The sequence below is a fragment of the Prionailurus viverrinus genome, chromosome D4 (assembly GCF_022837055.1).
Source record: "Prionailurus viverrinus isolate Anna chromosome D4, UM_Priviv_1.0, whole genome shotgun sequence".
Classification (NCBI taxonomy): domain Eukaryota; kingdom Metazoa; phylum Chordata; class Mammalia; order Carnivora; family Felidae; genus Prionailurus; species Prionailurus viverrinus.
The window spans coordinates 37,326,763-37,353,445 of record NC_062573.1 but is presented as its reverse complement, the minus strand read 5'-3'; the positions used below and the strand labels follow the sequence as shown (position 1 = coordinate 37,353,445).

Here is a 26,683-nt window from a genome sequence, read left to right as displayed (position 1 = left end):
CCCTCCTCCAAGGTGTTTCCAAACTTCATGTATTTCAAGCATACATTATACCACGTGCTCATCAATCAAATCAGAGGGGCTCAAAATGTGAGGCTAGAAAAGGCACAGAAAAAGTAAGAAAGACCAACTGCTAAGTGGCTTGTCCACTAGAGAACACAGTGCTGATTCACTGAGTAGAAGGAGAAGGGCAATCTGTTTCTCTATGAAAAGCAAAAAGAAACAGTCTGATATTTACTCAATGCTTCCCATAGCAAAAGACGAGGCTAAGCCTTCTAACAGAAGGTCCTGTTCCCTCCTCTCAGTAAATTTTAGGAGATAGGTGCTATTATTACCCCCACCTTATCTATGAGGACACGAAGGCTTAGTAAGGTTAAGTAACTTGCCAGTAAGTAACAACACTATACTGTGTTGATACCAGAGAACACACTCTTGATCTCTTTAACTTGGTGTTAACTTGGAGAACACACTGAGTGATACTGAAACCCAATTTTCTCAGTTATGAGCATCACTTAGGAAGGAAAGAAGGGCGGTATGCTTTGTTGTTCTGTTTTCATTTTTGCTGGGCATGAACAGGACAGGAAGGTGCTTGTGTTGAGAGGTGGGGAACAGTCTTGGGGAGTACAGATTTTTAAGCCCTTATTGGTTGAGATACCACATATATTGGCAGAGCTCATGCACACAGAAGTCCAGGCAGGTGACAAAGCTGCTTTGAAGTAGATCTCTTATTTGGGCACTAATTCCATTCCCGTGGGGATTTGTGAAGCTGACTTGAGAATGTCAATGCCATTGTGTGTCACGGAGCTCTAGCTCATGTCTAGGCAGCAGCCGCTGCTTCTACACAAGAAGTCCAGGCTCAGCTGAATTCTGATCTCAGAGTAATACAGGACCACTCTCCCCCTCAAGTCTGAATTCAAGGGGGAAATGAGCTGTTCCAGGCTCCCCAGGACTCATTTTCCCAGCCTGCACGATTTCCTTTTCTGCAGCCTCCTACTGCCCAGACAGGGAGGCCTGGCTTCCATCAGAACACTCTCCCCTCCCCCATGAGTGCTTTGAAAGCAAGCTCTCAGAGTTCATTACAAGCACAGAGAGGTGGAAGAGAATGGAATGGGCAAGGACACTTGATTTTTCTTGCAGAACCCCATGCTTGTGTAGGCAAGACAGAATTTGCAAGCACACACTAGATTATCCCAGGTGCCAAATTCAGCAGAGGGCATCCAAGTTTGTCAAAAGCAAAGGCAGAGTGAGTGCTACATGCTCCCCTAAAAGCAGATGCAGACATTCCAGGGCAAGGACTGCAGAAAGCCTCCAAGGCTTAACTTCTTACCCATCTGCAGCAGAGTCTGGGGCCCCTTGATGCAGCCCTAAGACAGTGCTGCTTTCATTCCCCCCACCAGCCGCCCCCCGACCCTAGATCCCGTGCTAAGCCTCCTTGATACAATCCATACAGATTATGTTCTACAAAAGAGAAATTTCAGTAACTGATATGGCACCAATGTGCAAGCATCCCAAAAGAGTATCTGGTTATCTCCTAGGGAAAAGGAAATGCCAGTAAGAGTGAAGCACTTCACCTGCAGACAGTTCCCATGTGGCCAACATCAAACATTCCTTCTGAGTGACCAGTTTGAAGAGAAATGTCTGCACACACAAGCATAATCTTTTCATAGCCAGCCACCTCTCTGCCCTGGTTACTCTAATGGTGGCTTCATGTCAAACCAGCTGGCCATGTCTTTGCAGTAAGTAGGTGTGTAAAACCTGCCACCAAAATCTCAGATTCCTAACTTGAGACATGGGTTTAATCCATTTTTTTTGCTCTTCCCCCCCCCCTTAAGTTCAAATGCATAAAAGGAATGAATAGAACAACAGAGATTCTGTTCATATTTTGTACCTTGTCTTTGATCTAGCTGGAATCTACACTTCAATACTGGGTGGGAAATGAATGCCGTTGGAATTTCAGTCTACTTGTCCAAACTTATTTCCCATCATGTCCTTCAGAAACCCTTCCAAAGTTGCCCTACCCACTCTTCTTTACTTCAGTCTTTGCTCCTCTTCCTCCTGGGTAGGCTCTCCTATAGGCTCTCCAACTCAGCCCACCTGGTCCCACCTGGCCTATTGAGTTGGTTATGATACCTGTGGTTCTGGCTATATAACTTGAGCTGAGCCCACCATTTCTGACTAGACTGAGTGGTGTCCCAACCTACTTCCTCCATCTCCAGCTTGGTCCAGTATAGTAACTCCCAGGGCACACTTGAGGCACAATTCCTCTTCTAACAGCAGCCACTGCAAACTAAGTGTTTGGTCTATATCATTATTATAGGCTCTTCATGCATTCAGTAGCTATTTACTGAGGGGCTGTCATGAAGTAGGCACTGTGAAAGGGGATATGGAGGTGAAAACAAGTAATGTCCTCATGGTCAAGAAGCTCAGGATCAAGTAAGTCTGTGCTTCTCACACTTTGATGTGCATATGGGCCATCTGGGAATGTTGTTAAAACAAAGATTCTATTCTGGCAATCTGATCCTGGGTGGGGCCTGAGATTCTGCATTTTTTACAATTTCCCATGCAATCCAGTTGTAAATCATACTTGGAGTCAATGTAGTAGGAAAGTGGATAGGCAGGTAGAGGGGATGCACACATGAGCACCTCTAACTTGGTCAGCAATTATCATAGCTAAGACCCAGAGGTCTGTGAGGAAAAATGAGTGGTGGCAGAGGCAGAAGGTAAAATAAAGTGAAAATGTTGAATTTCTGTCAGTGAAGTTCTCAAAGCCTGAACAGCAGGAAGAGTTTGAAGATAATATATTGATGACTCATTGGTGAGGGAAACGGCAGTCTATCAAAGGCAACAGCATTAGGGTGTATCTAAAACATAAGATGGCAGGTACGAGGGCTCCCAACTCTGCCAAAGATTCCTGTGCTCCAAGACTGGCACAGATGCAGCACTCCAGGGGACCACGCGGGGTGGGACAATGGGCATCTCAGTGGTAACCGGTGTAGATAAAGGACTGACTAAGCTGGCTTTGGCACTGAGTCAAGTCCAAGAAGCTTTGCCAAACTCTAGGGAGGGACAGAAAGCCTCAACAATGTCTGGGGCTGGGGTTCCCCACCACCTGGTACAAAAAGGACTGTACTCAGAAGTTAAATTAAGGAAAATAAATGTGACATTCCATTCACACTCAGGCTTGTGTTCTTGATTTGTACATACTTCAGAAGCTTAAAGAATTCAAACTGGTTTGATATGCAGGTGACACTCATAGGAAGACACCCTGGCTTTCGATCCACACTGTGGATGCCAGGGCACCAAGGGAAAGCACCCAGTAACACTTGGAGTGCTTCTCACCAACTCTAGGAACACGTTGTTACCCTCACTTCAACAAACAGGTCTTGGTTGAGTTTAGGACTTCAGAATAATGTTGTAAGATGGACCACTTGGAAAGCCCAATTAGATACAGCAGTCAGTATACCAATGATCTGCATAGCCCCACAATGAAATGCGTGATCTTTGGAAATACCCCCATGGAAGGAGATGGTGTAGGCAGAGTGAGTAACTGTGTCTCAGCAGCTATCAGCTGAAACCTGATCACAGGAAAGAAAATGTTGGGGAGGGGCATCTCTCCAAAAAGTATTCTAATCCCATTCAGAACAATTTCGCAGAGACCAGGAAACAGTTAAGAGAAAAATCTATCTTAAAACCACTAAAATAAGCAAAGGAAAAACTCCTGGGAGCTAGAACAGGATTTTTCTCAGTTTGCTATGGCAGTTGGTTAACAGCAAAAAAGAGGAGGCTGGGCCAGGCACTAGAGAATTAGGAACCCAGGAAAAGGAGTACGCAGATGGATGCTGTGGCTGATGCATGGATGAGAAGCTTGGGCCAGCCCACCCATGGTGGAGGGTTACCCAGTTTCAGGGTGACAGTTCAAGGTAATGAGTATGAAGTTTCACAACCTCAAGGAATAAGCACCATCACCAGGTAAAAGCACCCATGACACCTCTAATGGTAACTATGAGAGCAGGTATCAGGAGGAGTAAGAATGTGTTAAGGCTTAAGAATCTAAGATAGTGTCAGCAGTAAGATCAGTGTTTACAGCTCAGAATTGAGTGCAACAAAGCTCTCTGGGACCCTGTGCAGCAAGAGAGTTCCCTGATGGGCCCCAAGGGTGTCAACTGCTTTGCAGTAGCTTCCCAGAGTACTTCCTTCAACTATGCTGCCTGATGAACCTTGCTGAATTTAAGGGGACATTGCTACTCCCTGACCAGGTACTTTCACCATCCACCTCTCTGGCCAGGCACACCTTCTCAGGGTAAGTGGGGAAGGTTGGAGAAGTTGCTGGGACCATCAGAAGCTGGCACTTGAGTCCCCAACCTCTTCCTTTTTAAGCAGCCTCTCTCAGGTCTGTGACTCCTTCCTAACTTTCAAGAAGAAGAAAGGCGGGCCCCCAGGGAAAACTGTTAAGTGACAAAGGCTTATGAAGCAATGGTTTGCAAACTATGTTCCTTGAAGCTTTAGGGTTCCATTTTATGAGTGAGGGAGGTACTTTGCCTTAAGTGGTGGTGGGTGGGGGGAACTCTCAGCCTTTCATCCACCACTGTAGCCAATGCAGATCCAACTTTACTCATTTTGTTCCAGGTTCTGTATCTTTTTGTTGTTATTGGTTTGAAAAACATGAAGAAAGGTTTAAAACCGGTAACATGGTGTGTCTGTAGCTATAACATCATACCATATTTTTGTAAAGTTAAAACAACTGAAGGGTTGAGGCCAAAAGCAGAGTGTGGCCAGGTGGAATTCAAAGGAGACAGGAAATTCCTAAAAGAGGTCATCATAAAACACAAAAGCTCATGAGCCAATTATTAACTGAGGGTTTCTGTGGTAGTTGTTTTTAAGTATTTTCTGTGAAGGGAGGCACAACAAGGCCTGGCTCTTACCACCATGTTAACCTTCTGAACCCTCCCCTTCGGAACATTAACCACATGGTTTCTGTTCCACATTTTGTTAAGCTGCCATCCTGCCTGCCAGCAAAAAAAAAAAAAAAAAAAAATTTCCCAGTCAAGGATCAGATTTCACCTGAGACTCTTAAGCCCCAAGAATTTGGCCACTGCTAATTTAGCCATTCCTTAAACAGGTTCCTCCACTTGTAAATCACTGGGATTTTGTGCATAGCTAGAAAAACTGACTTCTGCAACTAGGGAAAAGTTCAACTTTTTTTTTTTTTTTGAGAGAAACTTCCATTTAAACAAACAAACAAACAAACAAACAAACAAACAAACAGTTTTCTACCCTTGAAAGGATATTCTATATATTCCCAAAGGCGGAGAAGCTAGATCACCCCACAATTAAAAAAATAAACAAACCCCATGAATCACAACCAAAGAATCAAAAGTTAAACAAACAACAGCATTTCCCTCACTTAACTGGAGATCTGTGGTTTTATTTCAGTTGTTAATCCCAACTCCTGATCTGCTTTCAAGCAGGCCTAGGGATTTAACCACATTTGAAAGGAGACCCAGGATAGAAAATGGAGATAGGGAAGGTGACTGAGGAAGGAATCTTCTTAGCTGTCCCTTCTCCAATCTTCACAGAACTCAGAGGGCACCAAGTCTCATAACGATGAGAGCCTTAAGCACTTTCCAGAAAGACAAGACTTCCCTTGGGAAAAGAGCTTGACCTGGAGTGGCAACGGTAGCTGACTACTCTGGAGAGAACATGAGAACTTTGATGTAAATATTCCCTGCAAACCAAAGTCCAGCACAGGTGACCGACAGCCACACAGCTCCTGTTCCCCTCATCTTCTCTGCTTCCCTTTCTAATCTGCTTTAAAGTATGTGGTTGGGGTGAAGGGGAAGGTGTGAAGCTGGGAATCTGGTCATTCTCAAATGCAAAACTCTTGAGGCAGCCCCAGGGGAAGAAGAGAAAGAACTTTTTTTTTTTCCAAATGACAGCAAGCAGCCTTAAGTAAAGTTCTTTGTTCAGAAAAGGTCATAAAGTCATGCTTTTCCCATTAAAAACTGTACACAACCCATCAACATGAGACACAAACACAACTCCATGTACCAAGAGATAAATAAATATGCTAAAAATTCCCCCAAACTCTCTGGAGTAACAGGCTGATGTATCACACACAGAATAGATGAGGTGAGGTGTTGGGCATCACAGTGCAGGGCAGTTTTGTGCAGAACTAAATAAACTTTTTAGGGCTGGAATGAACTGAGCACCAGCCTGGAAACTAAAAAAAAAAAAAAAAGGTAACATTAGAAACAGTCCAACTCCACTTGGTAATGCACTTCACAAAAGCAAAAGACATCAAGCAAGCAGCTACCATTTTCAGAAAAATTACGCAGGGACATGCCAAGCTAAGAGAGAAACTAATCACAAAGAGGAAGGCAGCCTATTATGAAACTGGCCACAGAAAAGAGCAGTCGATCCCTAGTTTGACTCCCCGTCATTTCTATAAAACCTATTCTGTGATCACCCGGCCAGATAGGAGTTCTTCTTTTGCTCATCTATTAGATGTCTTTCTTTCTGTAAACTGAATTTCTTTCCCTGAGTAGTAGAAATAGCAGTAACTCCATCATAGGATTACTGCCATATGAGGTATAATAATCCATACACTACAAAGTTCTATTTTGTGGGGTCATGTTGATAGAGCTTTTATGTTTCATCGTTTTTCACTTAGAGATAGGAAGCTCAAGGAGAGGGAGCACTTTTCACTGCTCTTTCTGCTCTGCAATGCCTCACCCCCTGCCCAGCACATGGCAGGCACTCGTCCAGTGGGTCTCTTGAACTGAACCGAATCCCAGCCAGGGTTGTGTGCTCCTGACCCTTGTCATGCCCACAGAACGGGTTCTGTCATCAACAATCCTTTTCTGTAACAGAATGGTATGAGACCCCAGAAGTCTTCTAGTTTTATCCTTTCCTACCCAAAACCAGTGTGGGGGAAAATGCAGAGTTCCCAACTTGTACTTAAGGGTGGGTCCAACTAGTGTCTTCCTCTGCCTCTTTGATTCTACACCCCCTTGTGCAGGGATAGGGGGTATCAAAGTAAGGAGTCAAGATGAGGTGAAATAGGAAGAGGAGAAAAAAGAGGAAGAGGAGGGAAAAAAGCAGTTTCCAACCTTTGCTCCCAATTACACTGAAATTTCGATTCATCTGGGAAATAGAGAATGATGCTAAAAGAAAATCAGTCTAGGTATATCCCCTTCTCTTCTTTTAGAATATTATCTTTAAGAAAAATCAACATTTTCCCTCTAGGAAATTATTTTCTAAATCAGATTTGCTGATTTTCAACTAGGCTCCCTCCCCCAAATTTTAAATCAAATTGTTCTAGTCCCTAGTCCCCCCCCCTTTTTTTTTTAGCTCCGAATACATTTCCACACACATCTGTCCCATGCCACACCTCTTACCTCTGCCCACCTTGAGCAGCAAGATGATTCTAAACTAGGAGGTGCCCATGAATTAAGCCACAGAGAGGTGAAATTGCTGGCAGATGTTCAGGGGAAAAGGGGGTACCAGCCTCACTGTCACAGAAATCAGAGATGCAAAAAGTCTCTGAGATAAACCAACCTCGTGTCTTCTGCCCTAAAAAGAGAGGTATTGCTCTCACTTCTTCATACGGCCAAGCATACCGAAAAGGAGCCTGCAAAGCCCCATCTCCAGCCTTCCAGTTAATCAAGTCTGAAAATATTCCTGGAAGCGAAAGAATGGAGGGAGGTTGTGCTGTGAATCGTCAAGGTCTTTAGAATCCCTGTGATTTATAGATGAGAATGAAGCCTTTCCCGTGCATGTGGAAGGTGCATGGGCTTCGTAATTTATGCTGTAGGAACTGCAGGCTATGGCAGTAAACCTGCTAAGCTACTGAATCACTGCCAAGGGTGACCTCTCACGGAGCCTGCAGAGGGCAAGCAGCCTTTTCGCTATGGGTCAGAGTTCCTAGCTTACCCAAGGCACTTTGGATTGAGCAAAAGAAAACCATTTGAGTGAGCACAGCGAATGCAGGCAATTTGGTGGAAGGGAACGAGGGTGGGAGGAACGGTCCAGCATCATGAGGGGAGAAACGGAACTGAGAAGTCAAGACCCACATTATTCATTCGGCCTCTCTGGAGATGCATGGCAGCTTCGTGTCTCTCCCTCCTCCCCCCAAGACAGACGGTCTCTGCCTTGGAAAGGGGATTTGGAGCTGGCGAGGCTCTGTTAGGCACGGATGCGGATCGGAACCTGTTCAGAAGAAGAGGGCTGCCTTCTAAGTGTTTTTGCCTCCCCTGGACTGCTGCCTGCCCCTCTCGTTCTGTTGACCTGTGTGATGTGCTGGCCTTTTCTGTGCCCATCTTAACCTTTCAAGGCACTACTCTTTACAGCACTCCCCACCTCTGTTCTGGTGACACCACGTCCCTGGTTTTCCTAAACTCTGACTTCTCCAACCCCTTTACCAACCTGCCCCCGACTGTGCCCCACCCCACTAACTGTGAGGTCCCTCAGGGCTCTGTCCTAGGACTTTTTTCCTTATACTTTCAACTACCCCCTTAGGTGAAGCCACAGCTATGGGTTCAATGCCCTATGGCTTCAATGGCCCACCTGTCCTCCGAGTCCCAGACCTGTATCTCCACTAGCCTGGTACATATTCTTACTTGGATGTCTCAGAGGCACCTCAAAATCAGCTCATCCAAACTTCCAGCCCCCAAAACTCCTCTTCCAAGATTCTCATTCTAAGTGGCTCTACTCAGTGCTCAAGCCAGAAACCTAGGAGTGACCCTTACTCTTATTCCCTGAATTATCCCCAGATATCCCATCACTGATTCTCCCTGCTAAACGTCTTCAATCCACCATATTCTCTCCACACTGGAGTTTCAGCCCACACTGTCTCTTATCTGGACCACTGCAATGGGCTCCCAGCTGGTTTCCATGCATCCATCCTTCCCTCTCCCTGGCTTGTGGCCAGGGAAATTCTTTTAACATTCAAGTCTCACCATTCACGTATCTGTTTTCAGAGGCTTCCTAAGACCACAGAATAAAGCTCAGAGTTCTTCTCAGGACCTCTGTGTTCTCATGCATGGCCTCCAAGGCCCTGCTGCCCCTATGAACTCATCCTGTGTCACTCCTGCCTCACTCACTATGCGGCACTCACATCTGCACTCACATTCACACTTTTCTCACCTGAGAGCCTCCACACACGTGGCTCTCTCCTTATGACCAAACCATCCCCCTCCCCTCCCCTCTCACCATTGCTGAATCCCACTCGCCATCCAGACTCACCTTAAATATCACTTCTGAGCTCCCCCTTTGCAGACTTTGTGTGTGTGTGTGTGTGTGTGTGTGTGTGTGTGTGTGTGTGCATTTGTATTTTGTATATTTGTACATATTTGTAAATTGTGTATATTAGGAAGAAAATATAATTATAAAGGTATTTGTTGACTTTAGTCCTCTTTATGAGTTTCAAGCCCTTGCTAACAGCACTGGGACAACTGTCTTATTTTATTGGACACTAGCCAGTTAAGGGGCCATGGCTCTCTTATCAGATTTGTTTATTTATTTATATGCAACCTATTTATCTACTAATTATTGACAACTATGATCCATATGATGGGGGAAAAAACCAATAGTCATTTCTGATAAAAATCTCCCTTCAACCATTACAATGTGCATAACACTGTCACCAGATCCCTTCCTTCTGAAATCCACTGATGCATCCTCCATTTGTCACAAGCATTATCTATGAGCAGTGAACTATGCAGTAGAGGGAGAATCATCCTTAGGGAAATATCTGCCTGTCTTCTATCTGAAACTGCTTATTCTCCAAGGAAAAAAGACTTTAGTTTTTAGTTTTTTTTTTAAATCATGGAATTTAAAACAATGTATTGGAAGTATTTTTAGTATGGAGACTTTTTCTTAAAAAACATTTTTTTAATATTCATTTATTTCTGAGAGAGAGAGAGAGAGCGCGAGCATGAATGGGGGAGGGGCAGGGAGAGAGGGAGACACAGAACTCGGAAGCAGGCTCCAGGCTCTGAGCTGTCAGCACAGAGCCTGATGCAAGGTTTAAACTCACAAACCACGAGATCATGACCTGAGCCAAAGTTGGATGCCCAACCGAGTGAGCCACCCAGGCCCCCCTGGAGGCTTTTTCTTAAAGCATGGGATAATGACTTCGTTAAAGCCCACTGAAAACAAAAACACATCTAGAAGCTGTGGAAGAACAGAAATCACATTGCTATTTCTTAAATTAAGGAGATGGACTGCTGGAGTAGATGAATGGAGCGTCTTGATAAGGCCCTCCCATGCAATATGTCAGAGGCATTTTTCCTTTTCTTATTTCATTGCAATACCATTAAGACACTGTGACACAAGTGATTTTGCCTATTGGATGCCACATTCACAGGCAGCCGTAGCAGTAACATAACAGCATAACAGCTGAGAGCACTAGGAAGTCTTGTAAAGAAGGGGTTGCACCGGGGTGCCTGGGTGGCTCAGTCGGTTGAGCATCCAACCAGCTCAGGTCATGATCTCATGGTCTGTGGGTTCGAGCTGGACATCAGGCTCTGTGCTGACACCTCAGAGCCTGCAGCCTGCTTCCGATCCCGTGTCTCCCTCGCTATCTGCCCCTCCCCCACTCTCACTCTCTCAAAAATAAATAAATGTAAAAAAAAAATTAAAAAAAAAAAAAAAAGAAGGGGCTGCACCATCTCTTAGCCACTCAGTCTTTTACTACACTTCAGCTCCGGCAGAGGAGCAGAGTTTTAACCTTAGAAAAAGCCTGAGCAGGGGGCACTTGGGTGGTTCAGTGGGTTAAGCGTCTGACTTCGGCTCAGACAGTGCTCTCATGGTTCGTGAGTTCGAGCCCAGCATTAGGCTCTATGCTGACAGCTCAGAGCCTGGAGCCCGCTTCAGCTTCTGTGTCTCCCTCTCTCTGCCCCTCCCCTGCTCTCTCTCTCTCCCTCTCTCTCTCTCTCTCTCAAAAATAAATAAACATTAAAACAAATTAAAAAGAAAAGAAAAAGCCTGAGCGGTATCAGCTAAAGGAAGCTTGATTCAGAGGCCATTCCTGCCCAGCCTACGAGCCTCAGTTGCTCCCTGCTCAAAGCACAGTGCCCAGCCTGAAGCTGTGTCTGGCTTCAGAGCTTCTGCTAAGTTGATGGTAGGATGCCCTCTTCAGCAGCATGAGGTTTAAGACCCCCGAGAGATCTGTGAGGATGAGGCAGATGCTTGGGGCAAATTTAGCGGGAGGCAGCCCATGGAGCGGCAGCAGATGGCAGAGTGCTGTGGCACAGGAACCAGGGGCTGGCCAGCAGTCAGCATGGGAGGGGATGGCATCAAGCAGTGTGGATCCTGTGATCAGCCTGGACACCCAAAGTGAATCCAATATGGGCACAACTGGGCAGACAGGTGAGATGCCAGTCTGTAAAACTGGGGTACAAGGTAGAACTCCGGGAAAGAATTCACTTCCTGGTCTTGGAATTTGGGAGTGTGGGGTCAGCCTGATAAACAACATTAGGAGAGTCCAGCCAGTCACTAAAACCTGGGAAGACAGAGCCTCTGGTGGGTGAAATGCTCCAACTGTTGGCTCTTAGGGGTGTGGAGGAGACCCTGAAAGGTAGGCATGTATCCCACTGATGAATACAGTACTTGGAATATGGAGGTGTTTAATAAATAGCTGTTGAATTAATAACCCCGAACCTAGTTCTGAAATCTAGCTTTTTCAAGAAACCTGTCCGTATAGATCAATTTTGGATAGTTTAAAAGGTTCACTTTGATAACATCCCCTTTTCAAATGGTCTTGGAAAGGGCTACCCTATTATATCTGAAAAACTTGAGCCCTGCTTTTGGTCGTATTTCTCATGAGCTGACAGAGTGCCCCCGTGGTCCTCGCTCAAAGGCCAGCTGCTGGATAGCACCGCGGGGAGGCCAGGGAGCTGCAGGAGGTGAAACATATACCTGTGACACCTGAAATAACATCAGGTCCAATCAGCCCCATGAGTCATCATAGACTGATAAAGGCAGCCAGATTCCATGGCTATTTTAACAGTCAACATGTTTTAGGTCTAAAAACAATTTCATGGGCCCTGAAGGGTCAACTGTCTGAGGGGGTGACTGAGAAACCATGGCTGAAAAGTCCACCTCTGCAGGAAGTTCAGAAACCTGCTTCTGACCCTGCCTGTCGAGGGTCTTAAGGCCTCCAGGGTCTTTAGTTCTGGGAGCCTCAATTATTTATTAATTGGCATGTGCAGCTTCTTCTGTGGGAGAAAGACAAAGCAACTACTTTGCACATATATGGTAAAGACAATATTATCAGGAACCATGTTAGTTGATATTTATCAAGCATTTTCTACATGCCAAGCTATGTAGTCTCCTAAGACCTCATAGCTACCTTATGACCCAGGTCCTCTAGCATTACAGCAGAGAAAACAGGGTTAACAACAAAGGAGCAAAAAAGAGGAGGCAGAGGGAGCCACAGGCGCAGCGCTCATGAGACTGAAAACTGAAGACTGTATTATATTGGTCTGCTCAGGGATGCAGTGTGAAACTACAGGGCACTAAATGTAGCAAGGTGGCATGCCCTCACATCCTTTTATTTTTTTCCTCTTCTTTATAACCAGTGAGATTTAATCTTATACACACACACACACACACACACACACACACACACACACACACACAATCAACCCTCACCACACACATGCAAATCACTGAAACATCTGTTTCACCTTATTAATTAATGGGAAGTTTGCCCGACTGACATCAATCTTCCAAGCTGCAGCACACTGTGTGTCAAAATCCCAGTAGTCAAGGCACAGTGAAAAAGTATCAAAGCCATGACTTGAAATACCTTACTTCATCCATGCGAGATTTCTTCTGCAAAGGCCTCGTGCTTTGGTGTTACAGAGAAGCCAAACTTTTTGCATCTTCAAATTATCCTTTCACTTTTTTCCTCTCTCACTCAGTCTTTGAATATATTTGTGTCTGTGGGTTTATGCAAAGGCGTGCATGCACATGCCTCATACGTGCATGTCACAGAGATCCCTGGTATAGTGAAAAAACACAGTGGAGTCAAGAAAATGACTACAGGTCTTTACAGGCTGTGTGACCTGTGCTTCTCTGAGACTGCCTCCTTATTTGGAAAAAAGGTAAAAAACATCTTTCTAAAAAAGGTTATTAAACCCAAGTGAACTTTGTAAAGCAATTAACTTACATAGTAGATGATCAGTAAATGGTACACATCATTATGGCAACTGCATAACATCAAAGCTAGATATGACACAATCTGCTCAGAAAGGCAGATGTGAGATTTGCCTCTGACAAAGCAATGAAACACATTTCCTTCTGCATAAGATATTTTATAAAGTTCATTTAAAAATTAGTCTGTCCGCAGACGGTAACACTTATCTGCCCATTTGCAGGTTGAAGCAACGGGGTCATGTCTACCTAAACCTGACTAATGGTTGTCTCCTTTGTCACGGGGCTCAGTTAATGCTGAATTCAATTATCTATGCTGATGGAAAGAGCAGGTCACAGATAATCCAAAAGAGCAAATATTTTCTAAATCATTCAATCAATTTATTTTCCATAATAGCTTACAAATACTACTTAGGTGTTGGCTAATGTTGGCATTCTGTAAGAATATAAGAATGAGTGCCAGTTGATGGGAGAAGAAATTCATGACCTCTCAGATTCAGACAAAACACTACCCTGGACTTGAAAACTTGTTGCATAAAATTTGCAAGGCGAATAACTGGTGGTAGTCTACCACTGGCTATTCAATTGTATGGCACAATAATTATGTCACAGCAATTCCATTCAAATTTTAAAATACTTCCTATGTGCGCATCAAGAACTACCAATTAAGTGTCTAGTCTGGAGTAGCTCATTAGGTTGGTGTGAACACAATACTAAAGAAAACAGGGTTCATTTTTTTTTTCCAGAGGGTAATTAGCATCTTTCTTTTGGTGGTCCTACAAACGTCTGTGAGAGGGAGACTACGCAACTGAGCCCATGGAAGTGAAATACCAGCAGTATTTCTGTAAATACCACAAAGCTTATGACCTACTGATCAATGGGGCCCTAGGAACAGTGTTATCTAACTGGTTTATACTATCACGATGTCACCAGTATCAATCACCATTATCACAAGGGACAGCAAACCCTCAATGCAATTTTAACTTGCACTCATTCAACCACAATTTCAAGTGCCTAGTAGGTGCAAAGGACTGGCCTCCCCATTGCTTTACCTGTATCAGTAGTTTTCAAAGTATTGTAAGGACCCTGAAGGTTCTTTCATGGGGGGTCTTGCCAGGGGTACACAAAGCCACTGCATTTCCAACTATTTATCTGTGACCCTGGACTTGAATTTAAAACAACCTCTCACAATAGATCAAAATGCAGAACCAGATAAGGGAGGCCAGCTGTCTTCTCAACAGACATTAAAGTGATTCACCAAGAAAACAAAAAAACAAAACAAAACCAAAACCCAAAAACCACAATGCCACTCTTCTTACTCAAATTTTTTTGTTTTGGGAAATGTTATTTTTCATGAAAGATGTTTTATATGTTAGTACGTGATGAGTTTATTATCTTTTTTCAATGAATACATATTTGTAAGCCTTCCTGCTTATAATTTCTAAAATGGTAACTATTGATAGATGTAACCATTGTAAACAAAAGGCCTTTGGAATTTGCAATAATTTTTAAGAGACCAAAAAAAAAAAATTGAGAAGCACTGTTCTACATCTATCTCATTTAAATCTTGCAGCATCCCAATACCGTGTCCCAACTTTAGCTGTCTCCATAGAACTTATCACTACCTAAAATCATATCATCCATTTATTTGTTATTTATCTGTTTTCTCCATGAGTCAATCACTTGCCTATTTGTTCTCAGATCCATTCCCTACACTTTGCACCATGTTTCCCAGGCTCTTTCGCAAAGACAAGGGGAAGTACTGGCGGGAGAGTGGAGGAGAGCAGAAGCCCAGGGGCTTTTCCTTGCCCTCTCTCCTTTGGGCTCATCTTCTTTTATTTTATTTTTTATTAAATTTTTTAAATTTTTATTTATTTTGGGGGAGAGAGAGAGACACAGAGAGAGGGAGGGAGAGAGAGAAAGTGGGGGAGGGGCAGAGAGAGAAGGAGAAAGAATCCCAAGCAGGCTCCGAACTGTCAGCACAGAGCTCGATGATGACCTGGGGCTGGATCCCATGAACCTTGAGCTCATGACCTGAGCCAAAATCAAGAGCCAGATGCTTAACCAAGTGAGCCACCTACTCATCTTCTTGGCTCCACTGTTTATGGACCAGGTCTTTGCTCTGTGCTCCCAATTCCTGCTGAGCAGCCCTGGCTCCCCCCTGTCCTTGTGTCCAACCTGAGGGGCACAGTGGCTGGCACCTTTTGTTATTACTTGCTTGCTTCACCATCCCTGTTTGACTTTCCAGCTCTCCCCATACTTTGGGGAGAGAGAGAGTCATCTCAGGTGCCTCATTTCAAAATAGGGATAATAATAATAGTCAACCAGAGCCTCTGTGAGGTCTAGAAAAAAATATATGGAAAGAATTTAGCACAGTGCTTGGACCAGAATAGGTAATACATGTTCGTGAATATTACTATGGCTGTATTTTAAACTTTGGAATTCCTGCCCCACGTTTAAAATGGAATCTATTACTTTCAGCTGTTGTTCAAGTTTTGATTATTAACTGAGATCCATAAAAATTATTTTTTTTCAAGGTAACTATTGTAATTGTCATTGATAACTTCTCTCAATTTTACTTCAGATAGAAATGTGGAGAGAATGCAGCAGGAGAAATTCTCCTCTGTAAATCAGGCATTAGAAGCTCCAATAAATCACAAGCCTTCCCTTTTTATATTACTATGAAAAGGAAATAAAGCTCAAATTTATTCAGCACTTAACTCTCTACCGGGAACTCACTAAGAGCTTCATGTGCGTTATGACACTTAATTCTCATAACCTTACAAAGTGGATATTATCATTACCCACCCCCATTTTCCAGATGAGGAAACAGCTCAGAGAGGTTCAGGGCTTGCCAAATCACACAGTCCACAAAGACAGGAACAGATTTGAACCTGGACTGACAATCAGTTTGGAAAACAAAAATAAAGCCATCAAAACACGTCCCATATATTTTGACAGTTCCTGTCCAAAGACAGTTTCTCGGTATGTCATTAACATATTTGCTCCCATTTCATCTTCCAAGACCTGGGAAGACAGACTCCCTCAGCTACCCGCTTTTTCTTCCCTACTCTGGGATGGCAAAATATGAATGGTTTATATTTGATGAGAGGCCATACCAGGCAAATCCCCAGTATTCAACAACTGCCTTCCCTCTGCTCCTTGAAAGATTCCTCATAGGACTCCTCAGATGGGCCCAGCAACCAAGGTGATGCTGAAGGAAGTCATCCACAAGTAATGCTTGCTGGTCCCCAGATGTTGAGGCTCCACTGGACTGCAAGCATTAGGGCTCCCACACTTCAGCTTCTCTTTTCTGGAAGTTTCCTGGATGATATGACTCAGGGAGCCGGCAACAAAACAAACACTCTACAGTTGGCTAAAGTTTCCCCTCAAATCATCCATGCTCTCTGTTCTTGAGAACCTGGGCTGAATGATGTAGAAACACCAAAAGCCTATTGCTTCTTTTCAAGAACGATGCCTCCTTTTCCTGTGAGAAAACTAACAATTCAGTTTGAGTCTCCACAAAGACAAACACTTTAACTTCTAGAGGCATGCACTGAGAATCAATCAGACACATCGCTAAAGAGGTATTCACCTAATAAAGGGATTTTTTTTTAAAACGTTTTATTTATTTTTGCAACAGAGAGACAGAGCATGAACGGGGGAGGGGCAGAGAGAGAGGGAGACACAGAATCGGAAGCAGGCTCCAGGCTCCGAGCCATCAGCCCAGAGCCCGACGCGGGGCTCAAACTCATGGACCGCGAGATCGTGAACTGAGCTGAAGTCGGACACTTAACCGACAGAGCCACCCAGGTGCCCCATAAAGGAATTCCTTGACAAGCTTTCTTTAAATATTCAACTTTCTCTGAGAAATGAAAATATTAGCCAAGTAACAAAAAATTCAACTCCTTCACATTTTTCAGGGATACATCTATTCTGCAATATGAACTGTATGGCAGTGGCCAATCTATACATGTGTAGTAGTAATTTGTTCTCCAGGTGTCTACTTAGTGCAGAGTGTTATGTGGAATGCTGTATCCTGTAGTGGAAACAAGAAGGTGGAATCAGCTAGGTGCAGGCCACATATGCCATGCATGTGAAGGATCTTCTGAAGTTCCATTGTGGACCTGTTCCTGCTTCTGGCTGTCAAGGCCAAGCAAACTTAATCTCATCCCATAAAAGTTTGCCCTTTTTTCCACTGGTTCCATGAGATGTAGCAAAAGAGGAAGGCAACATGGATGATCGACTCCACAGTCAAATGCTTGATATAATGCCTGATTGGTTTAAAATTTTTTTTTAATGTTTATTCATTTTTGAGAGACAGAGACAGAGCGCAAGCAGGGGAAGGGTAGAGAGAAAGGAAGACACAGAATGTGAAACGGGCTCCAGGCTCTGAGCTGTCAGCACAGAGCCCGACACAGGGCTTGAACCCATGAACCGCGATATCATGACCTGAGCCGAAGTCGGACGCTTAACCGACTGAGCTATCCAGGCACCCCTATAATGCTTGATTTTTATCCGAGGCTCTTTTTTACCTCAATTTACCTGATGAGTCTATTTCATCACACTGATACTGTGTGATACTGAGGGAACTAACATTTAAAGCATATCTGACGCTGAGCGGAGTGTTTGAAAAGTAGCATGTTATTTAATACCTTCAATAATCCCAAGAAGTAGGTACTGTTAGATGCATTTTATAGATGAAAAAATAAGCTTAGAGAGACTGAAATTCTGCTAGTAAAAGTTGATAACTGGGATTCAAAGTCACATCTGACAGACACTAATGCTTTTGTTGCTTTTTACTGCCCCCTTACTCCCTGCTTCAAACTGGCTCATTTTCCCAGAGCATCCATCCTACTAGAAGAAAACTTAATGGAAAAAAATGATTATGTGAAGGAAAACATGGATAGAATTATCACTTAAGACTATGCATTTAGCATGAGTTTTTAAAGATAAAATGACAAAAAAGGTCCTGTCTCCAGAAGACAACACACGCCCCTAGACCTGTAAGTTATTTTAAAGGAAAAGCCAGTAAATCATTCTCCACACATGGGGATCTGAGGCAGGCACATCATTTTATCTCCCTTCAAAATGGCATTATTTAAGAATCTATACCCTACGTAAAGGGAGTTCAGAGCACTGGTCAGGAGGGTAGAGCTGGAGGCCTCTGGTGTCAGGGCTGTGCAGATGCCCCTACTCAGGTAAACCTGTGCTCTCTTTAGAAATCAGTTGGGAATTCCAGCATCAGTATGTGGGTGTCCTCCTCACTTCAAGTGGCTTGTACAACTGTTCCCTCCAACTCCATATCCCTTACAGCATGGCTCTGAGTGGACCCGTGCAGCACTGACCTCCACAGTGCAGCCTTTGTTGGCTAAGGAAGGACACCATGTCTACAATCACCAACCTAGTTAAAGCTGCAGATGCCCCACCCCCACCCCAGTACAACTTTTGTTTTTCATCTCTGTTTTCCACTGAATATCACATATCCCTTTTCCCTTCTCAGCTGATGCTGAGATGTAACAACCTGTCACCTGAGATATGGCCCATTAAAATTACATAGCACTGGTAATGGAGAATTCAGTGCAGGTTGGGACAACAGGTGATTAGCCTTACCTTACAGGGCAGTCTTCAGGCCCTCTGAGCTACCTGTATCTGCTTCTCTTCCTTTCTGCTTCTTAGCACTCACTATTTTTCGGAGCTATCTCTTGGGGTTTGTTAAGTGGGGGTGGTTATTCAACACTGTCCTCATTAACTGAGCCACCAAGCCACTGTAGTATTGTGTTAACAAGGCAGGGAATTGTGACCATCCACAATGGACCATCAATTCTCCAGTAGCCAGTGGGGGTAGGAAAGAGTGGATTCAGCTGTGTCTGCATATCTCCCATGAATATACAACTGAACAAACTTGGGTAGCATCAGAATCTAGAGGAGGCAAGTTCTTAAAAAAGAGCAGAACCTTGGAGTTCCCATCAGTAAGGACCTTGTACAATTTGTATCAGATGCAGGGCCCTGTCTATTTTCACATCCCTTGCTGTGACTATTGGGTTTGTCTTAGGACTTTTTCCAGAGAGGATTTAACATGTGATGCAACAGGCAGGGGGAAATCAAGGGTGGTGTTGATTCTGGGATATGAGTATCACAGACACAAGATGTTGCAAATTCTTAGAAAGCCAAACAGTTTCTCAGATCTCAAAGGCAAATCATGTTTCCAGAGCCTTGGGAAAACTTGCTAGTTCATAAGGCTACCTTGTGAATGGGGGCTCCATTCTTGGCACTTAGCTGCCTGAGAACCCCTTCCCCATCCTCTTGAGAGATCAAATCCAGGTAACCTTGCCCAACACTGATTTTAATGAGTAGCTGATCCTAGATGTGACTAGTAGGCTATCTCCCCTCTTCTCCAGCTAACCTGTGCCCACCCTCTGCTGAGGTTGGCTGGTTTCACACTGCACATGGGCAGGTTTAGTACTCAGTCTTCTGAAAACCAAGCAAGAAGACACAACCAAATGTCTTCTTCCCTAAATAGTTACGTGTTCATCCCCCAAACCAGGATTTGACCTAGCTCCTTAAAAACCAATGAAATTTCCCAAAGTCTTTGAGAGATGACAACCTGTAGAATTTACAACCCCATCACAGAGCGATTCAGCAATGAAGACTGCTAACTTTTAAAAATCTTGTTGAGTCTTTTACAATGCATTTATTTTATTTTTCTAGGGATACTGTTCAGAAACCACCTAGTGGTCTCCAGGATTTTTTGTTAGTTATGCAGAAATGTATGCAGAGAGAGAAAAGCAATGAACACATTTGTTTTTTCCAGCACCTCTTATGGGTGATTAGGGCTCTGGGCTCTGTGTTTTTACTCACACCGCCTCGTTTAATCCTTACAACAGTCCCGTGAGATCGAATTACAATCATCAGTTTACAAACAGAAATGTAAGCTCAGAAGTTATGTGTCTACCAATGTCACATAACACCTTGTAATGGCAGAACAGTTGAATAAATTTAAGTCTCTGTCTACAAGTCCAGTGCTAGTCCTACCACATCGTAAATATATTTTGTTGATGTACATTCTGTCTTTCCAGTGTTATACAGATTTATATCAAAACAAAAAAAAATGCAGGAGCCATGCAATAAAAAATAAGTTAAAATTTAAAGGCTAATTATAAACTCAGTTCCCTGACACCTAGTGTCTGAAAAGTTCTCCCTATGGACATTTTTATAGTCTCATGTTTCCTGCCACAATATTTTGAGAGAGGATGAAACTCAGCTGTAGCCTCATGAGAAAGATTGCCAAAGGGATGTGACTATTCCCACAGTGCATTTGACCACTGAGCAAACTACTCATTTCAGAAAACCCTACAGAGGAACTAGACCTTCTGGACATTATGGAAAGGCTCAAGGACATGAACTCTGCTTTCCTCTCTTAGTGCCTAAAATAGGGCTTGCTTCCGAGCAGGTGCCTGACAAACATTTATTGAATGAATGAATGAATGAATGAATGAATGGCAGTAACAGGTCATTGTGGGCCCACAAAATGCATTGGCAAAGTCATCCCTTCGCCAATCTTGGAATGGAACATGGAAACAGTTAAAGTGCTTGGGCACACACTTAAGGCGTTTCAGAGGTGATTTTTTTTTTTTTAAACATTTATTTATTTTTGGGACAGAGAGAGACAGAGCATGAACGGGGGAGGGGCAGAGAGAGAGGGAGACACAGAATCGGAAACAGGCTCCAGGCTCTGAGCCATCAGCCCAGAGCCTGACGCGGGGCTCGAACTCCCGGACCGCGAGATCGTGACCTGGCTGAAGTCGGACGCTTAACCGACTGCGCCACCCAGGCGCCCCCAGAGGTGATTTTTTAAATAGGAACAAACAAAAACAAAATAAAACAAAAACTAAAAATCACTTCCTTAAAAGTTAATACAAAATTGGGGTTTCTAAAATTTTCTCCATCCTAAACAACTTCCTAAAACCACTGACTGAGAAATCTTTAGCCATGTGAAGGAAAACTTGCAAAATAATAATACATACTATGAATGGTAGTAGGAAACAAGGACATAGATTTTTGTCTACTCTTGAACCCAAACTCTGACTTCCTTCTCCTTCCCTTTCCACTTCTCCTTCTTCTTTTTTTTAAGTAGGCTCCACGCCCAGCACAGAGCCCATTGTGGGGCTTGAATTCATGACCGTGAGAACAAGACTTGAACTGAGATCAAGAGTTGGACCCTTAACAGACTAAACCACCCAGGCACCCCCCAAATTCTCACTTCTATATGACATATTAGCTGTACAGCCTTGGGAAAGCCCCTTAAGTTGTTTAAATGTCAGCATCCTCACTGGTAAAATGGAATATTAAATTAACTGAGTTATTGCAGGAATTAAAGATTAACAGTGGCACTTGGCAGGCTCAGTAGATGTGAGTCCCCTCCTTCGCTTCTCTCCCTTTCCTTCCCTGACACCCATCTAATATAAACCATAAAGGTAGGTGAGATCATGTAATTAATTTTTAAATGTTCTTATTCCTCCTGTTCAGAGACTTTTTAAAAACATGAGTTGGAGGAGCTCTAAGTTTTCCACTCACTTTTTTTCTTAGTGTCAGAACTAAGATATTACATCCTATTATATAACAAGAACAGAGAAGCTGGGGGCTAGAACATAAAAATTATTGTTAACGAGACAGGCAACAGAATAAAAAAGAAGGCTATGGCTATTTTTCTGTTGTTATCTCTAAGAGTGGTTGAGGAGATACAATGGAAGAGGAGGAGGTGGCCTGTGCTTCTGAAGTTACTGCTGTCTTAGAAGCTTTAACAGGGACATCTGTTGACTTTTTAACAAAGGAAGCTAAAGGGGATCGAGGGGGAGTGAAAGAAACTCTGGTTCACAAAGAAGCCACATCTGTTTGGTATTCTCCCAACTGAGAAAGCTCAACTTCGAAATAGTCTGGGTATCCTAGTTAAACTAGGATCCAGGAACCGATGAAAGCTTTTCTTTCCCTCATGTTTCAATGGTAGAGATCAACAGCTGTTTATATCCTTTAATACCTAACTGAGGGTGAAGCCTTCACATCTGTCAGTATTTTCCGGTCCTATTTCCTTGGATCACAGTGGGGAGGAGGTGAAGTTTGAACCCCTCCCAATTCCCAGGCAAGAACACAGAAATATGCCTGGGATTCAAAGCTGTAATGCTAAGCAGAACTCCCCATGTCTCATCCACCCAGGGTCTGCTGTTTGCAGAGAATTCTTCTTTTACTTTATCCTGACAGACATCTTGATCATTTCCATGATAATGACTCACCGCAGTACAAAGATCAAAAAGAAGAAAAGTGGGCTGGAATCAGGGGGAGGAAGAAGAGGAGGAAATGAATTCTAACAGAGAAAGTGGCTCCTAGAGATAAATTTTTTTCAAAACATAGCAACAATATTATGCAAAGGCAAATAGTACAGGTGAGCAGGATGCTGATGAAGACCTTCGAGGTGATGGTAGATGGTGGTGGTTTTTACTGACCCCTAACATATCATCTTGGAAAAATAAGAGATAACTAAACTCTGTGAAGGCAAGGTGCAGGATATTCCAAGGATGCTGATAAAGGGATTCAGATCTATTTAACTTTTGGTCCCCAGCACTACAGACATGTTGGGTCTTTGTAAAGATCATTTTTACTCCATTCTTCCATCCATCTATCCACCCATCCATCCATTCAACAATTTATAAGGCACCAAGACAGGACTTTGTGCTAGAATATTCAAGTGAACAAAACATATTCCGTAATTTTAAGGAGCCTGCATTCTGATGGGTGAAAAGCTTCACAGACGCGTGAGAATTCACTAGTTAGAGAAGATGGGGAATTCCATCCAAACAAGATGGATAAAACCAGAGAGGTAAGAAATAGACTGTTTCTGGGGAGAATGCAAAGCATTGTGGGCGGTTAAAGAGGAGAGGTGGGTGCTTACTGAAAGTGCAGATTCTTAGGTCTCATCTAAGATATTCTAATTTAGTTGTTAAGGGGGAAGGGCAAAGAATTTGTATTTTGAACAGAAGGCCCAAAGAATTCTGATACAAACAAATGTTCGACCCCTCTAACTTATATAGATAAACATTTCTCAAAAGATGCTAATGGTGTTCATTAAAAGCAAAAAAAGATACACATTCAAATTAGGAAATACTACACACTAAAGTATTCCTTTCTTGGAGAATTATAATGCACATTAGCATATTAAAAGTCCTGCAGTAAAGAAACTGGTTTCATTCAGCAGTTCCCAAACTTATTTTCCATGGGCAAAAAAAAAAAAAAAAGAAAGAAAGAAAACCATGGTGCGCCTGTTAAGATCTCTCAGGACGCCAATGTACTCTGGAGCCAACAGAGGACTCTGATGAGGTGAGCATGGTCTGCAAGCCCACTGAATGGCTAACGAAATGTCTGGAAAAAGACAGCAAAGTCTATTACTCTAGGGGATATGGCGGCATCTGCTGATTTCCTCCAAGGAAAGTCTAAAACCATCTATTATGTCCTAGTTTCCAAGCAGACTGCCAGAAGCTTCCTTACTCTCAAGTAACACACCATGGTTCTCTGATGTTATTTCTGGTCACCAACTCTATGTGGTAATCACAGCTGCCAGAGACAGCAGAAGTGCCCAGAGTTCAAAGCATCAAGGAGTAGAAACAGAAGGGGAAAGACAAAGAGGAGGTATCATTGCCCAAATTTATTTATCTTTATTGCTATCACATGTTCTGCACAGAGAATTGGCAGTTGGGAAAACTTCTCCTAGCAAAAAAAAGAAGCCTCTGCCAGCCAGTGAAAGTACAAAAACCACGAACCTAAGAAATTCCCACCCCTTCCAAGGTGCCTATGATACGGCCAGGGGAGTTTCTGAACCCTGCCTTCTTCCTCCTGTACTGGTGAGCCAAGGGAGTTTGCATTACCACACACATCACCTCCTTCCCTAGCAAGGGACAGCATCGGGCAAGCGCATGAGAGAGCTGGGCAAGTCAAAGCAATACAGTGATTCTGAGCAAATTGGTGTGTGTGCTGAATATTTCAAGATGCACATACCGCCCTAATCAATTTATATACTCCCCTCCCACCCCGGTTTAGCTTAATTACTTCCATACGCCCCACCTCAACTTCCATATACCACAGGGGGGATACACACATCCCATCTAGAGGTGATCTCAACAATGTGCTCCAAATGCTTCTTTTATATCCCAACCATCTCAGAGCTTTTTTAACACTACTAAGAGCACAAGTATTTTTTCAATCATTCCACAAATATTTCCTGAGGGCCTACAAAGTTCCAGGGCACTGTGCTAGACATTGGAGACACATAGGAGGTGGCTCATTCCTATTGAATCTGATGCCTAAAAACCCCCTGAACTTTAAATTCAGCCTGTCGGTGCATGGCAAATCCAATTATCAGCAGCATAAAGAAATATAAAAGGGAGATAAAGTTTGGTCCTTCCCCTTGAAGAGTTTTATAGCTCAGAGCACCACACAAATGAAAGCATTTGCATTTCAAGTTCTAGTGGGTCTAGCAGCTACACATGGGTCCAGAGTTACTAATACAACCTGGAATTAATAACAAATGATCAGGAGTGGTAAGAACAGATGCCAGGATTTTTATTTCCCCAGAATGCCAACCCCTGTTTGCTTGATCCCCAAACAAATCCATGCATTTTCACACTGGGATTCCTTAACCTGAGAGATGAATACCAATAAATGCACCAGAGTTAATGTAACTTTAGTTAATTAGCCAAAAAATGAAAATTCTACATGGCTAACTGGGTGAGTCTGGAATGTAGTCCTAAGGAAACCAGCAAGATCAAATCTAACATCTCAGCAAGGCAATGCTCTCTAGCATGTGGTACCTATACCGCTGAGGTCCACAAAATAATTGTAAGTAGTCCACAAATGATTTTTTTTTTAATTTCAAGGAGGTTCTTAGAATTGAAAAAAGACACTGCAAGTACGATGGATGTTAGGGAAACACTGATAGGGTGCCACCCAGCATTCAAGGACAGACCTAGAAGAAGCCCCTGCAAACTTTCTGAGCTTGGGTGGGATGCACCAAAATAAGCAAGAAGCTGGTCATGGACTTACCCACGCATGTTGGAAATATGTCCTCATTGTTGATCTGGACTTCGATCCAATCCATAAGGAGGTTCATGTACTGGGGAGCTGGCAGGGCGGTTGGCTTCTTGTACTTGAGATCATCCTGCCAGCGATACTCATATTTGGGGCCCCCTGACATCACAGGGCAGGTCTGCTCGGTACAGAACTCACAGATGGTGCCATAGATGAGGTTGATCCTATTGAAGAAGTCCACCACGTGCACCGCCACCCAGTCGTTCTGGTCCTCCCCACTGGGCAGCTGCACGGCCGCCTTCAGGTCCACGCCTGAGTTGAGGGACGCCTGAGCCCGTTTGTGGAGCTCAAACCTCTGTGTGCCGGGTTCAAATTTCCTCTTGGGCCGGAAGGTCTTGTCCTTGTTGAACACCTGCTTCAAGGCTATGGACATGGTCTTTTCCTTCTCTTCTTTTCTTTTGCAGGAAGCAAAAAGGCACCTGGAACTTTTCAGTGAGAGGTCACAACCCAGCAGGGTTTTCCACTGCCAGCCCTCTGGCCCCAGTCTTGCGGTCTGCAGGTTTTAATCGCTTTTAAACGGCCCTTTCCATCTTCCTCTTGAATAGTTTCCAAGAGAACCTCATGTTTCTTCCTAAAGGCTGAAGAGAAAAGGGTCTTACTAGTACACAGTTTGCATTTAAGAAATGACAAACGCTTAGATCTGATTTCCACCTTGCTCTGGCAGTACCTACTTCCATCCAAGTATAAGGATGTTGAGGGTACGCCAAACCCCCAAGGATCTGTGATGATGATTCAAACCACGCAAATAACTCTTTTTCTTCATGGCCTTGGTCAAATCTCTGGCAGCTCCTCCCTGTGTGGTCATTGGTTAGTGAACTCTCCAAGGTGTCAACATGAACATGTTAGTCAGTGCCCCATCCCCATGCCATATATGCTCCTTTTTACAGCATCTGTCCTACTCCCCACTGCCTTTATTGAGGAAGCATAGAATCACTACCCCATCCTCCTAAATATAGCTGATTGGATCAGGGGTGGCTATCATTCCAAACTGGCTAATGTCTCTGCTGGGAATCTGGTATCAGAACCCAGCCTTTGTTAGGCATTGTCCCTGAGAAACAATGAAAACTGGGCCTGGTTGAGCCCTATTTGGACCACATGCAGTGCAGTTAAGAAAGCTGGTCTGCAGAGAGGGGAGGGAGGAGAGAAGACTGAGGAAGGAATGAGAATGGGGGGGGGGGAGAGGAAGAAAGAGGGAGAGGAAAGGAAAAAGTCATTGACACAAAGAGAAACAGCACAGCACAAGTGGCTACAGGGAAAGGAAGACAAGAGAAAAAGAGAAACAGTGAGAAGGAGAGTGGCTTCTTGAGTTCCTGATAAGCTTCTAGGAATTGGTTCTAGTTGTTTTTGAAGCCTAGCTATGATTCCAGCTCTTGAGATCCATACGTTTACCCTG

At 43.7% G+C, this 26,683-nt stretch overlaps 1 protein-coding gene across 6 annotated transcripts in view; it reads right to left on the bottom strand.

Annotated features, from left to right (window-relative positions):
* The window catches only part of MOB3B (MOB kinase activator 3B), a 202,471-nt gene that overhangs the window by 98,189 nt on the left and 77,599 nt on the right, over window positions 1-26,683 (bottom strand). For all 6 annotated transcript variants that reach the window (XM_047831019.1, XM_047831024.1, XM_047831020.1 and 3 more), the window contains one exon: window positions 25,246-25,868. In XM_047831019.1, coding sequence (XP_047686975.1) covers window positions 25,246-25,663 — 418 coding nt within the window. In that variant the 5' untranslated portion in view covers window positions 25,664-25,868. The remainder of the gene's footprint in view (window positions 1-25,245; window positions 25,869-26,683) is intronic.